General features: G+C 37.9%; 1 protein-coding gene across 1 annotated transcript in view; it reads left to right on the forward strand.

The window, feature by feature from the left end:
• ITGA8 (integrin subunit alpha 8) overlaps positions 1-15,331 on the forward strand; it is a 183,360-nt gene that overhangs the window by 19,030 nt on the left and 148,999 nt on the right. The window contains exons 3-4 of the mRNA XM_059910128.1: positions 6,311-6,411; positions 9,203-9,326. Of these exons, the coding sequence (XP_059766111.1) occupies positions 6,311-6,411; positions 9,203-9,326 (225 nt within the window). The remainder of the gene's footprint in view (positions 1-6,310; positions 6,412-9,202; positions 9,327-15,331) is intronic.

Consider the following 15,331-nt stretch of genomic DNA (forward strand, 5'->3'; position numbering starts at 1 on the left):
AAAGTACAAAAAGCCACTAAAGCATGTACACTCCCTGCCTTCGAGAGAACCATCACAAACAGTTCAGTGTCTACACACTTACACACCCACACACAGAACATTTTGAATTTAAAGGATCATACTGAACAATATCCTAGGCAAGCTTCTGAATGAATAGATGGGAGTTTGGTCATTCATTCAGCAAACTCTTCCGGAGGACTCACTATGTGTCAGGCATTGTTCTAGAAGTGGGGAACACAGCAGTGAAGCAGAGAACGTCTCTGTCCACGGGATTCATGTATATTTGGAAGGGAATGGACGGTCAGTAAACAGGCAAACTACGAAATAAGATCATCTCAGTTAATGGTAAGTGCTATGAAGGAAAGTCTAAAGGGTAACGGGAGAGAATGACTTAGGGTAGGGTGAACTAGCTGCTCAGGGAAGGGGGTCTCAGAGGAAGTGGCATTTGAGCTAAACCCTGAGTGACAGGAAGGAGGGAGCCATGCAGAAAACTGTGGGAAGAGTATATGCAATGAGGAGACAGAAAAGGCTGGGCGTGTTCAAGAAGGGCGGTGTAGGGACTTCCCTGGCGGTCTAGCGGTTAAGACTTCGCCTTCCAATGCAGGGGGTGTGGGTTCAATCCCTGGTTGGGGAGCGAAGATCCCACATGCCTCATGGCCGAAAAACCAAAACATAAAACAGAAGCAGTATTGTAACAAATTCAATAAAGACTTAAAAAAAAAAAAAAAAAAGAAAGGTGGTTGTCTGAAGCTTAATGAGCTGGGAAAGTAGGAGGAGGTGGTGGGGGCCAGATCATGCTGGGCCCTTCCAGTCGCATCAGGAGGTACCAGTGCAGAGGTGGAATGACAACTCTCCAAGGAACAAAAAAAAAGATGGATTGTTCAGTAAGTGGTGTTGAGACACTGGCCTTTCATATTGAAAATAAGTAAGATGCCCATGCCACGTCCAATATAAAAACATTCCAGATGGATGACAATACTCGTAAAGTTAAAAGACTAGCAAAAATCGGAAGGTGATATTGACAACGTATATGTGGGAAAAAGAATCAGTACTCAGAATATATGCTGAATTCTTCTAATCAAAAAGACTAATAACCAAACAAGGAAATGAACAAAGGATATGAGCTAGCAATTCACAGAAGAAAAAAGTGTATGGTCCGTAAGCATAAAAAGATGATTAACTCTACTAATTATCAGGGAAATGCACATGAAAACAGAACAAAATGAAGGACCATTTCATAGTCGTCCAGGTTCGCAGAAATTTAACAGCTCTACGATGACAAGAGCTGATAGTCTCTCTCTCGTGCCCTGCGAGTGTGCATGGAAATTGGGGCTACTTTGGAGGTGGATTGGCAGAACTGATAAAACAGATATAATAATTCTCTATGACCCAGCAATGTCATTTCTAGTCTGGTGCTGGAGAGAAACACTTCTCCATCTGCAGATGAAGATGAATATAAGGATACTCAGGGCACATGTTTGTTGTAGTAGAAAAACTGAGAAACCTAAATGTTCATGTGTAAATGGAATGGATAAATAAAATGCAGATGGCTATCTAATGAGATACAATACTTACAGGAGTTTCAAAGAGTGAGTTGGATCTATTATCTATCTATCTATCTACCTATCTATCTATCTAATTATCAAAGCATAGGTTATTTCCCAAAAACATAAAATTGAATGTTACAGTTACACGCTGTTCCATACAGATAGTATAATACCACTTTTATTCAGTTAAAAAGAGCACACAGGAACTTCCCTGGTGGTCCAGTGGTTAAGAATCTGCCTGCCAATGCAGGGGACACAGGTTCGAGCCTTGGTCCAGGAAGATCCCACATGCTACGGAGCAACTAAGGCCACGTGCCACAACTACTGAGCCCGTGCGCCTAGAGCCCGTGCTCCGCAACAAGAGAAGCCACTGCAATGAGAAGCCCGTGCACCGCTATGAAGAGTAGCCCCCGCTCGCTGCAACTAGAGAAAGCCCGCGCACAGCAACGAAGACCCAATGCAGCCAAAAATTAAATAAATAAAAAATAAAAATAAATTAATTATAAAAAAATTTTTAAAAAAAAGAACACACAAAGAATACTCAATAGTAAATCGTTGGCAAAACTACAGCAAAACCTGACCCACCACCTGTTTGTGCATGCCTATAAGCTGAGAGTAGTTTTTACATTTTGTAATGATTGGAAATTTTTTTTAAAGAATAATATTTAAATGATGCATGAAAATTATATGAAATTCAAATTTCATTGTCCATAAGTAAAGTTTTATTGGAACATAGCCAAGAGCATTTTTAAAAACATATTGTCTATGGCTGCTCTTGCTACAAGGGCAGAGATGAGTAGTTTTGACAGACCATAGAGAATGCAAAGCCTGAAATATTTATTATCAGTCCTTTATAGAAAGTATCTGCAGACCTCTGTTCTATATTATTCATGGACATTATTTTTTAAATGGCCGGGAGTATACACATCACATTCATGATGGTGACTACCTCTGGATGAAGAGGGGATGGAACTGGAGATAGATGTCAAAGGGTACTGTGATGTTTGCAAATGTGAAAAAACTTAACAATTGTCAGTTCTGCCTGGTGGGAATACAAGTGTTTGTTATATGAAGTCCTCGTGCCTTTCTATACTTTTTTTTAAAGCCTCAGAAAAGGTAAAACAGAAAAGTATATTTTGTAGACAATATTCTATATCAATGCATCTAAATCTGTCATATGTATTTTTTTAACTTTTATTTTATATCAGAGTATAGTTGATTTACAATGTTGTGTTAGTTTCAAGTGTACAGCACAGTGATTCAGTTCTACATATACATGTATCTATTCTTTTTCAAATTCTTTTCCCATTTAGTTTATTACAGAATATCGAGCAGAGTTCCCTGTGCTATACAGTAGGTCCTTGTTGATTATTTCTTTCAAAGACAGCAGTGTATACATGTCAACTCCAAACTCCCAATATATGTTTTAATAGTTGAATAGTACTCTATTTTATAGATAATAGGAATTTCTTCTCGAATCCCTTATTTATGAACATTTAAGATGTTTCAGTTTTGCTATCACAACCAGGACAGCAAATATCTTCACATTGCATCTTAAAGCATTTGTGTAATTATTTCTATTGAACAAGATCCTAGGAGTTGAATTCCTTGTTCAAAAAAATGTACATTTAAAAATTTGATATATGTTGCAAATCGCCCTTCCAAAATGCTGCATTGAGTTATTATCTTGAAAACAGAGATTATTAATATTTTTTGCCAAACTGCTAAGTGACAAGTATTAAGTCATTATGGTTTTAATTTGAGGTTCAGGATCTCTGCATGAATTTATGAGATATTTGATTTCTTCTTCCCTGCAATGCCTGTTTAGACCCTTAGAACTTTTTCTATTGAATTTTAGTCTTTTTCTCTTATTGATTTGGGAACTCTTTTACATATTAAATATATTGATTCTTCTCTTGAAAAAAATTCACCTGGATTATATTTATTAACTTTGTTAATAGTCTTCTGGCACTTGGAAAGCTTTACATCACATGCAGTCACTATAAAACTTTTCCCTAGCTTTTGGCATAGTTTGGGATATGCCAAGGAGAGAATTGCTTTAGTAACTAATGGTCTCCACCATCTCCCAGAACCACTGGCCCTTCCAAGAATTCTCTGGGGTTGACAATGCACAGTGCCTTCCTTCTGTTCCAGAAGACATGTGGTCCTATCCTAAATGCACTGGTCCATATCACGGGAGTTTGGTCAGGAAACAGAAACCACTTTGAGTATTATAATTAGGACTGAGAGGTTTATATGATTATTGGAAAGACTGGGTATGTGAGTTAGGAAGGTCACTGCCTGCAGATCAAGAAATCTGGAAGTTCAGGACTTGATCTCAGTGGTCTGAAGCACCAAAAAGGCATGACTGTCAAAGGATACTTGAGAGCTGCAGGAAGAACATCACACCTGCAGCTACTGATGCCCCCGTGCATGCTTCTAGTTGCTGCCAGAAAATAATGGCTTCTCCATCTTCTCCTCTTTCCAGATCTCTCCATGAGCCTCTCATTCAACCAGAATCCTACTTGTAAGAGGGTCTGGAAAATGTAGGTTCCAGCTTCTCAGCCCTTTGCCATACCAAGGAGAGCTTAGAAGGACAGAAATTGTGCTGAGTTTTTACAGGAGGTTGTTTTCAGGAAAGATCAGATCAAATCGAATCAAAAACATTCCCTGTTCATCGAGCACCAGTGTGCACAGTACTAAGCCCTGTGTTGGGTTGTTTGGCATGAAAGAATCTTGTTCAGAAAAGAAAGGTGAGAAATTAGGGAAAGGTCACTTTCACAATCAACCCATATATATGTTACTCATTTGAATTTTATGACATTATAATATTAGATTTACATCAGTGAATTTATAAAAATAATAAAATAGAAGTTTTTAAAGGTTACTTGGGACTTCCCTGGCGGTCCAGTGGTTAGGACGCTGTGCTTCCACTGCAGGGGGCATGGGTTCGATCCCTGATCGGGGAACGAAGACCCCGCAAGCCACGTGGCACGTCCAAAAAAAAAAAAAGATGACTCGTCCACCTCAAAGGTCAAGGTAAGGAGGATACACCTAGATCACAACTCATTTCAGTAAAGAGAGACCTGGGACAGTGGGATTATTCTCTTTTGTAATCCTTGGATTAGGGATGGAATTAGTGACGTCCATTCATTTGTATTCTTGGTCTCGAAGAAATTTGTTGCTGGAAAATAACCCACAATTTACACTTTTAATCAAGTTATTACACAGTTCAACCTTATAATAGCAGAAAAGATGCCTTAGGCACCACAAAGGTAGAGTCATATCATTTTCTCTGGCAGAAGGCCAATTTGGAACATTGACTTGTGTGTCTGTGAGGTCCCTTCTAATTCTTGTACTTAGGTTGAGTTTCCAGGTTTCTAATTAAGAGATATTTTTAAAGGGTTGTATTGCTGCAAGATTCTGTAGTATATTCTCAGCTTATAAAGTACTTCCACATTACCTATGTGATCTTTATGACTTTGATCACCTGTGAAAGAGGAAAGGGGGAGGTATTTTCAACCTAATTTTAGAGAAGAAATTAAAACTGCAGAAGATTAAATGAATTGCCCAAGATCACCCAGTGCAGGGTGACAAGATCCTTTCTCTCTGAGGTCTACGATCTTCTTGCCTAGATGCAAATAGGAATGTTGATATTTTCATTTTTATGCTCTAATCTGTAAGATGCTCCAGTTCTTTGCCAGTTGTGTGCATTTTGGGTGAGGATTTCCAGAACTTGTTTTTTCTTTTTTAAAAGTCCAGAAACATCAAAAGCATAAGATTTTAAAGAAGGAAATTTGTAATTTCCTACTAACATGTCAAAGCATAAATTTTAGGTTAAGACCTAAGTATATATAATTTGTTCTTTCTTGAAAAGTCTGTAATCATATGTAAACTCAACTGAATATTAATTGCGTGTATATTTTGGCCTCCCTTAATAGAAGTTAAAAGTTCATTTGTAATGCATTTATTATAGAGTCAAGGAGGAAAAACAAAATGCATACCAAAGAGAACACATAGAAATAAGATGCCCTGGTACAAATGTCTTTTGAAATTCATTAGCTGTTACTGATGAAGTTCAGTTAGAACGATGCGGTTAGAACCACATGGGAGATATGTCGATTGGGAATCAGGAGTGAAAGAAAAGATATCTGCTTTTTATTAAGACCTGAAGTGTGTCGTAATTGGGTTGAATTTCCACCCAGATGGTCCCCCTCATGCTGACATCTGCAAAGTGTGGATAAAACTGTGTAGAGGTGTTATTTTCTGTGACTGCGTGGACACATGTTACCCAGTTAAAAACCAGGAACTTGGAGTCCTTTAAGCAGATTCCTGCTAAACCGTGCTGAGAAAGCTGTGCTTCCTGGAGCATGGAGGTTCCAAGTAGTTTCACTATCAGAAAAGGTTTGGAATTCCTTAGAGCAGTTATAAATGTTTGGTCTTCCATCTGGCAAATCAATGACAGAAGTGTAGATTCAAGACTGTCAGAGTCTACATCAAGTTTACAGTAGTTATCCCTGAAAATGTAAGTCATTAAAAAAATTGCTTTTTTAAAGTTAAGTTGTGAAATGTCATGTTCAAATATGTATTTTCATTTGACTAGTATTTTTCTAAGTGAAAAGTCTAGCTTAGACTTAGTCAAAAAGAACCCCCCATGTGTATGACATTTTTTAAAATGTTTTTAATGGGTAAATTTATTATCACATATTTTAGCTGGCTGCCACGTTTTACAAATTATTAACAATCCATGTTCTCCCTGTCAGACAACAGAAAGATCAGAGTAAATGGAACCAAGGAGCCTATAGAGTTTAAATCGAATCAATGGTTTGGAGCAACAGTGAAAGCTCATAAAGGAAAAGTGGTGGTGAGTATCAACCGTGTGCTGGTGGGGCTGCTTTGGAATAATACGTACACTGAAATGTTTCAAAACTCATATCTACAAAAATCCGTTCATGTAAGAACATATCAGATTTTCAAAGATAAGCTATCAGCATTCCAAAAAAAAGTTAGTGCTTAAAATTAAAGAATCTATTTTAGTCTTTAAAGCTACAGGAAGTAAAGCTGGTTTTCCAGAAAATTGGTTAGATCTTTTCAAATATTTCAAAAACAAATATGGAAGATAGAAAAATAAAAGGTAAATCCTAAAAAGGTAAATATTTTATTGCTTAAGGTTGATTTAAAGGGCTGATTAAAGTTTGACCAGAGAAACAGGACTTCTACTGTTAGGATACTTTAAACGTTAATCTACTGTGATGTCATTGATCCTCTTTAGAACTAACGGAAAGTTTTCTTTAAAAACATAACTACCAATTACATGGTTCTCTGAGTACACTGATACTTTCTAAAGTAAAAATGTCTCACTCACAGATAGAGATCTTTTGGCTTTAAAATGCTATGACTTTGTGATTCTCTTCTCTGTAGCTCCGAGTGATAATACATGTCTGGTTTACTGAGAAATAAATAAGTGTATTAAGTTGATCTGGAAACTTTTTTGTTGTTGGGGGATTTTTTTTTTTTTTTTTACTATTGGCTCTAATTTCCTTACAAAATAAAGCAATAACTTTTGTTTTTGGGATTTGTTTAAAGGTGTTTGAATTATGATTTAATAAAAATAAGTATCTAAAGGAAATGCCTTGCTTTATTTGGTCTGTGGTTAATGCCCCACAGAAATTTTGACATAAAACAAGTAATATATAAAACATAGATAGCCCTCTTTAGTGACAAATCCAGAATTTACAATAGGCTCTCTGCAGAATTGTATCTGCATTAATATAGTTCTCACATTCCAGGATTGGTAAAAACTTTTTAATCCTTTAGTGATTTACAATGTATGTGAATAGCTATTGAAAAGCTAATTCCATCTAATAACTATTTGGGGTTAAAAAATCTTTTGGTACTATATTGATTTTGATAAAGTCTTGAAAACTTATATTATTGTGCATTTATTCAATATTTGTAGAAATCTTCAGAATTACTGAACGTAAAATAACACACCATGTTCATAATAAATATGCTTAATTTGAGGGCATGCTTGCATTTTCAAAATTATGTGGTAGGAAATAGGATAATATAAAGTACCTTTCAAGTTAATTTTTTCCTTGAGCACTGAAACTTAGCAGCATAAAGAATTAAATGCTACACTGTGTGACAATTCTTAGAACTTCAAATTGCTGTGAACAGAAGTATCGATTTTGAATATCCAGGTATCATGTGTGTTTGGGTCAAAGCCTGAATATTATCACATCATCGTGTTTCACATCAGTGTTTAACTGAGCAGGTATAAAAAAGATAACTTTTTAGGGCTGATAGCAGGCAAGCACTGGAAAGAATTTTCATGGCATTAAAGTGTTCTATGGTGATGTGGAAGGTGATGCGAGTTGGATTATACTGAGCCACATAGGTAATGCTTTCCCTTCCAAACTCCTACTTTTCACCATTCCACCTTACGTTATATGTCTTAACCACATAGGGCCCGAAGTTAAGGGGACTTAGATGAGTTAGAGAGCTTTTCAGTATTGGCTAAGACCTCACAATACCGAGAGAGACAAAAACCCAAAAAGCTTGTTATTTTAGTAAAGATAACTTATATTCTCAAGTAAGAAGGGTGCTACTTAGTAAAGTTATCTAAAAGTCGTTACACATTGGACTGATTACCAAGGACATGTTTGGAATCATAAAAAGACTTTAAAATCAGGATCTGCCTTCTCTTTTTCTGGCACTGTTTTAAGTGTGATGTCATCAAATTAGGAGAGAGGCTAGTGGTTCCATATTCTAGAAGTCTCTAATTCTGCATCCTTAGAAATGAGTGCTTGAATATTCAGGTAAAACACAGTTACGTAGGATTTGAGCTAGCAAAACAGAAGTCAGAAAGGTGCCTGTGTTTTCTACCTGTTTATTTTTATTGCCTCTCTTGTTCCTAGCGCAATTAATTATTTAATTTACTTCAAGAGGATTTCATATATCCTCTTCTATATTTGGTAATCCAAGAATCATGTTTTTCTTACCATTGTTTGAATTAATTTTTGTTTTATCATGAATAAAAACCATCAAATGAAAAATAAACCCACTGTGATAAGGGGGTAGCAGTCCAAATGTAAGTCATTGTTTTAAAAAAATCGTCAGGTACACCCTCAGTGATAAACCAGAGGAATCCACGAAACAGAGGTTTATAAACTTGTCTGCATCTTTTGATTTGAAAGTAGTTTTTCTTTAAGCAACAATTAAACCAAGAAAGGAACTAGTTCTCTTTTTAAGACATCACGCTGATTCATTCGCTGTTTAAATGTTCATCTGCTTTTATGTAGGTCCAATTAAAAAAAAAAAAGAAAGTATGAGTTCTTTGCCTTTAGTAAATATTTACTTTTGCTAGGCTACTTTGATTTGATTTAAAATCCTGTGGGGGGAAAAATCTCATTCCTTTGTATATGCTTAATTTGTTCCAATTCTGTGGTGCCTTAATGTTGAAATATCGGCTTTGGAAGTTTAATTAACTCTGACTACCGAGGTACTCATTAGCATATTGGCGGCCAATTAAGTCACTTAATAATTTAGCTTTGTTTGTTACAAATTTAGGTCCATTCATCAACAAGTCAAATCAAAGCACTGTATGAGGAATCTACATCAAAAAAAAATGTATTGTCTTTGATGTTTCCCAGGCCTGTGCTCCATTATATCACTGGAGAACTCTTAAACCGACACCAGAAAAGGACCCAGTTGGCACTTGCTACGTAGCGATTCAGAATTTCAGTGCGTACGCTGAGTACTCGCCTTGTCGGAACAGTAAGTTGTTTTTATTCTTGGAACTGAAATTTAGCTCAAGAGCTTTTCTGCTATAGACAGTGCAGGTAACCCCAAAACACCACCGGTAAGGAGAAAGCAATGGCGGTAAAGATGATGAACGGTCTTACAGGATGCTTTACTGTGACGTGAGGACCAAGACACGGAATTCTGCAGATCCTCTTCTGTGTTTTAGAAATCTTCTGTTTTTAGATATTCTGCAGTCAAATTGATTGGTTCCTTATTTTAGGCCTTAAACTCTCCGTCTCTACTCAAAATTCACACTGCATTTGCAAAATGCTAACTGTCGGCTTGTTAATTGTAGGAATGGTGTTAATTAGCATGATTGGACCCAAGGGCACAGTGGATATGAGTTCTCCGCCTAGCCTGTGTTCTCAGTGCCTGTTGCTTTCTTTGGCTGCTATGTACTCAGGTTGTCTGTATGATATACTTTTCTTCTTAAGGTGTTTAATCCCGTTTTTCAAAAAGATTCTGTACCTTTGGAGTCCACGTCTCATCTGGTAGTTCTAGAAAACTTCTGATGAAGTATCCTTTGAAGCAAGCCTGTGAGTGCCATCTTTGGGACACGGCTGTTCAGTCACTGATCTACCCGAGTCCTTTTGTGAATTCCTCCAGTTTGCTGTGTGTCATGTAGATCATTAGGATTTGTCAGCAAGAAACCAAGAGATTTGCATTCTCATTCTTGATAATTCACAAGACCACGTTAGGGAAAGAAATGGCATTGGAAAGAACATTCTAGTGACTGATTTCAGGATACTGATTTTTAAAAACTCAACCCAAATTAGATTCCCAAAACTATAAGTAAAATTTTCCCATTCCATGTGAATATTTTTAAATTTCTAGATTAATTTAGGCCAGATAACGAGCAACCATCAGAAATCAAACAATGAAGGTAGAGAATGGATGGGTGATATTAGAGGGTTCGTAAAGAGGCCTCTGAGCTTTAGAGACCTAAAGGGCTGGGAGTGAAACAGCTAACTCTGAGGATTTGGGTGAGGATTTTGGCAAGGAGAAGATTATGACTTCCTGTTTTAAAATACTGAAATAAATCAGCCACCCCCTCACATCTTAACGAATGTCAGCTGAATGAATAATCATCAACTCAGAATTTTATTTTAAATGGCTTTTTTTTTCTGTTCAGTCTAAATTTTTAATTTATTTTATTTTGTTTATTTATTTTTGGCTGCATTGGGTCTTTGTTGCTGCGCGTGGGCTTTCTCTAGTTGCGGCGAGCGGGGGCTACTCTTCGTTGCGGTGTGCGGGCTTCTCATTGCGGTGGCTTCTCTTGTTGCGGAGCACGGGCTCTAGGCGCGTGGGCTTCAGTAGTTGCCGGATGTGGGCCCTAGGGCACACAGGCTTCAGTAGTTGTGGTGCATGGGCTTCAGTAGTTGTGGCTCGCGGGCTCTAGAGCACAGGCTCAGTAGTTGTGGCGCACGGGCTTAGTTGCTCCGCGGCATGTGGGATCTTCCCAGACCAGGGCTCAAACCCCTGTTCCCTGCACTGGCAGGTGGATTCTTAACCACTGCACCACCAGGGAAGTCCCTTAAATGGCTTTAAAAGAGGTGTTCCTGGACTTTTCCTGGTGGTGCAATGGTTAAGAATCCACCTGCCAGCGCAGGGAACAGGGGTTTGAGCCCTGGTCTGGGAAGATCCCACATGCCGCGGAGCAACTAAGCCCGTGCGCCACACCTACTGAGCCTGTGCTCTAGAGCCCGCGAGCCACAACTACTGAGCCCGCATGCTGCAACTACTGAAGCCCACAGGCCTAGAGCCTGTGCTCTGCAACAGGAGAAGCCACCGCAATGAGAAGCCCGCGCACCACAACAAAGAGTAGCCCCCGCTCACCGCAACTAGAAAAAGCACCTGCGCAGCAACAAAGACCCAACGCAGCCAATAAATAAATAAATAAATAAATAAATAAATAAACTTATAAAAATAAATAAATAAAAGAGGTGTTCCTTATAGATAATAAGACTCAGTTATGCATTCATTCAACACGTGTTTTTTGAACACACTGAGCACTAATTATTCTATGTTTAGGGAATAAAGCACAGGACAAGAGAAGGCAAAACCCTGTCTTCAAAAAACGTATTCTAGGGTGGGAGAGAGACAACATATGCGTAAATATATAAGTTAAGATCCAGCAATTCCACTTCTGGGTATTTATCTAAAAGAACTGAAATCACTATCTTGAAAAGATATCTGTACCCCCATGTTCATTGCAGCACAATTTACAATAACCAAGTCATGGAAAGAACCAAAGCATCCATCAATGGATGAGTGGATAAAGGAAATATGGAATAGATAGAGATATGGATATGGATATATACACAATGGAATATTATTCAGCCATAAAAAAGAATGAAGTCTTGCCATTTATGACAACATGGATGGATCTTGAGGGTATTATGCTAAATGGAGCAAGTCAGATAAAGAAAAATACTCTGTATGATCTCATTTATATGCAAAATCTTAAAAAAAAACCCACACAAACTCACAGAAAAAGAGTACAGATTGGTGGTTGCCAATGGTGGGGCATGTGGGTGTGGGTTAAATGGGTGAAGGTGGTCAAAACGTACAAGCTTCCAGTTATAAGATAAATCCTGGGGATGTAATGTACAGAATGGTGACTGTAGTTAGTAATATGATATTGTATATTTGAACGTTGCTGTGAGAGTAGATCTTAAGAGCTTTAAAAAGATTGTAACGGGGCTTCCCTGGTGGCGCAGTGGTTAAGAATCCGCCTGCCAATGCAGGAGACGTGGGTTCGATCCCTGGTCTGGGAAGATCCCATATGCTGTGGAGCAACTAAGCCCGCATGCCACAACTACTGAGCCTGCGCTCTAGAGCCCGTGAGCCACAACTAGTGAAGCCCGTGCGCCTAGAGCCCGTTCTCTGCAACAAGAGAAGCCACCGCAATGAGAAGCCCACGCACCGCAACGAAGAGTAGCCTACGCTCGCCGCAACTAGAGAAAGCCCGCACGCAGCAACGAAGACCCAACGCAGCCAAAAGAAAAAGATTGTAACGATGTGTGGTGACAGATGTTAACTACATTTATTGTAGTAATTATTTCACAGTATATACATAAATCAAATTGTGTTGTACACCTTGAACTAATATGTCAATTACATCTCAAGAACAAAATTTTTTTAAATAATAAATAAGTTTCTAATATAATGTCAGGTAGTGAAAAGTATCACAAAGAAAAATACAGCAAGGCAAAAGCGTGGGGAGCGACATGCCTTGGGGGGAAAGGAGCTGTCTCAGACAGGACGATGGGAAGGGCTTCTCTTAGCAGTTACTGGAGCAGGAAAGCAGGAGCTTGCCAAGCATGGTGGCAGCCATTAAGAGGGATATTTTGTGTCGTGTTCCACTCAAGGTGTCATGCCGCTGGGCTCTGTAAGAGGTCCTTATTATTATGCTACAGATAAAGGTCAGGGAATTCCCTGGCGGTCCAGTGGTTAGGGCTCTACGCTTCCACTGCAGGGGGCACAGGTTCGATCCCTGGTTCGGGGAACTAAGATCCTGCAAGCCATGTATCATGGCAAAAAAAAAAAAAAAAAAAAGTCATCTAGAGCAATAAATAAATCCTGAATTTATTCATAAAATTTATGGTAGAACTGAGATTCAAAACTGAACTTGTTTCATCAATTTTTACACCTATCCATATCATATTTCTCACGATTTGCTAGAGATACCTCCCCACAGCAGTAAACTATTGTAGCTGAAATGAGGAGCCCGTCCTTCACATGCCTCTTACCTTGATGACATATCCTCTTCCAGCTAACATCAAGGATGATTGTTTAGAAAACATGTCACTGCTTCTTGTTCTGCCTTTTTATCTGACTGCCCATGTGATGGGAGAGCTCAGATTAAAATACAGCATAAGCCATCTAGACTTGTGGATAAGAGTTGCAGGGCGAGTTTGAACCATTATCTAAAAATTTAACGTATAGTATGCTCTCATTTTGAGTTATACGGGTATATTATGTTGCCAATTTATTTAGCGTTTACTTTCCTAAATAAAAGAATAGCTTGACACAGGTAAAGGTGAAGTTTATGTCGAGTTGCAGAATAGCCAAACAAATGGCCAGGAATTCTGTTCAGTCTAGTACACAACTCCAGTGTCACATCCTCCTGGTCTGTCTCTTACTGGAAGTACTTCCTTCTCAAATGTACCCAAGGAGCCGGCTTCCTGTGTTCCCAAAGGAGTTCATGGTTCATAAACACAAAGCCACCTTGTTCATGAGCGTATGGTCAGTATCACAGAACAGGGATATTACTTTCAAAAGAGAATTTCAAGAAGTCTCTCATGTTCATGTCACACCGCAAAGCCCCTTCACTGACACTTTGAGCAATTTGGGTGGTAGTCTGCTCATTCATATTAATGACATGCCTGTAGCTCTTACGGTCATTCATAATTTAGGTGGCAATGGTTTACACACACCTTTCCATTCTCCTTGGGAAGCCAACACATGATAGCGTGATTCCCTGGATTCCTGAGTTTACTCTATAGGGCATAATTGTAAAGTTCACAGATCCTCTGAAGTTCTAGGAAGAAAGATTCCTTCAGCTCTCATAAACTATAATCGTAAGAGAAAAACTTACTTTGCAAAGGAAATAACCTCCCATTTCTATTATAATCACCACTTCAACATTTGAAGTTGGTTGCTTTCTCGATGAATTTTATGAAAAATGACTGTTTTCTCTTAATTTTTTCAGTTTCCTGTTTTGCAGCAAAATGATTTCAAAGAATGGTCCTGTTTCTTCCTTTCTGAATAATTTACAATATTGAAAAAGTCAGAGTTGATTTTCAAAAACGATTTATAAAAAAGATTTATGCATTAAAAATACATTTCTTAAATACAGTCAACACATCTGTGTTCACATAATCATGTATCTTGTGTTCAAATATATTTCTGGGTGCATACAACTATTTACAGGCATGAACTTCTAGAAGAATGGTACCTGGACATTTGAGACTTTAAGGAACTTTGTAGCATTCATAATTATAAACCACAACATATAGTTATAAAATAAAATATATTGTAAGGTACTGTGCACTAAACATTTGTTAAGAGGGTAGATCTCATGTTAAGTGTTTTCACCACAAAAAAACAAACAAAAAAGCAAATTTGATTGAGGGTGGGGAACACAAGAAATCTTTTGGAGGTGATAATATGTTTATTCCCATGATCGTGGTGGTGGTATCATTGTATCAGGCACATGTCTAAACTCATCAAAACGTACACAGTAAGATGTGCATTTTTTTGGTATATTAAGTATACCTCAGTAAAGCTGTAAAAAATACTTAGCTTAAAAAAACCACACACAAAGCATCAATTGACATTTGAATTAAAAACAGATCATCAAAAAAATACAGTATATGAAGTAGAAAAGTATTTTAAAATATAAAGGGAACATCTGGAAAGAATGACTGATGACAGTGCTAAAATTAGCTAAGTACTAACCAAAGAAAAGAAAAAACAGAAGGCATTCTAGGCAAAGCTGGAAAGGCCTGATCCATTTCAAAAAGCTTCTGGAACAGGCACATGTCCAGCCTATACATTTTTCCTGGGATGATGTGCATTTCCTTTCCTGCCCTCTTATTTTAGTTTCCATTCAGGAATATCCTTGATAAGAAAGGAGTAATTATCTGCATGTTTGCATCTAACTGTATAATGACTGAGATTCCCTCTACAGAACTATATTTTGGTTTTAATTGAAGCACTTTAGAAGTGATACTCTTTTAAAGTACAAGTGACAAGTAGTACATTCCTCATCCTAATGTCCCAGGATCCTAATATCCTGGGAATCCACAGGTTGACCTGCCTATGGTTTAAAAAACTGTATTACAAAAAAGTCCTATTGGACATTCAGCTAGTGAATTACATTGCAGAGAGTATAAAATAAGCCATTGCTAGAGAGTTTTCTCTTTTGTGAACACTACAGTCCCTGTGAGATGCAATGTGATCAGAAATGCAAT

Source organism: Balaenoptera ricei, chromosome 2 (genome assembly GCF_028023285.1).
Source record: "Balaenoptera ricei isolate mBalRic1 chromosome 2, mBalRic1.hap2, whole genome shotgun sequence".
Classification (NCBI taxonomy): Eukaryota; Metazoa; Chordata; class Mammalia; order Artiodactyla; family Balaenopteridae; genus Balaenoptera; species Balaenoptera ricei.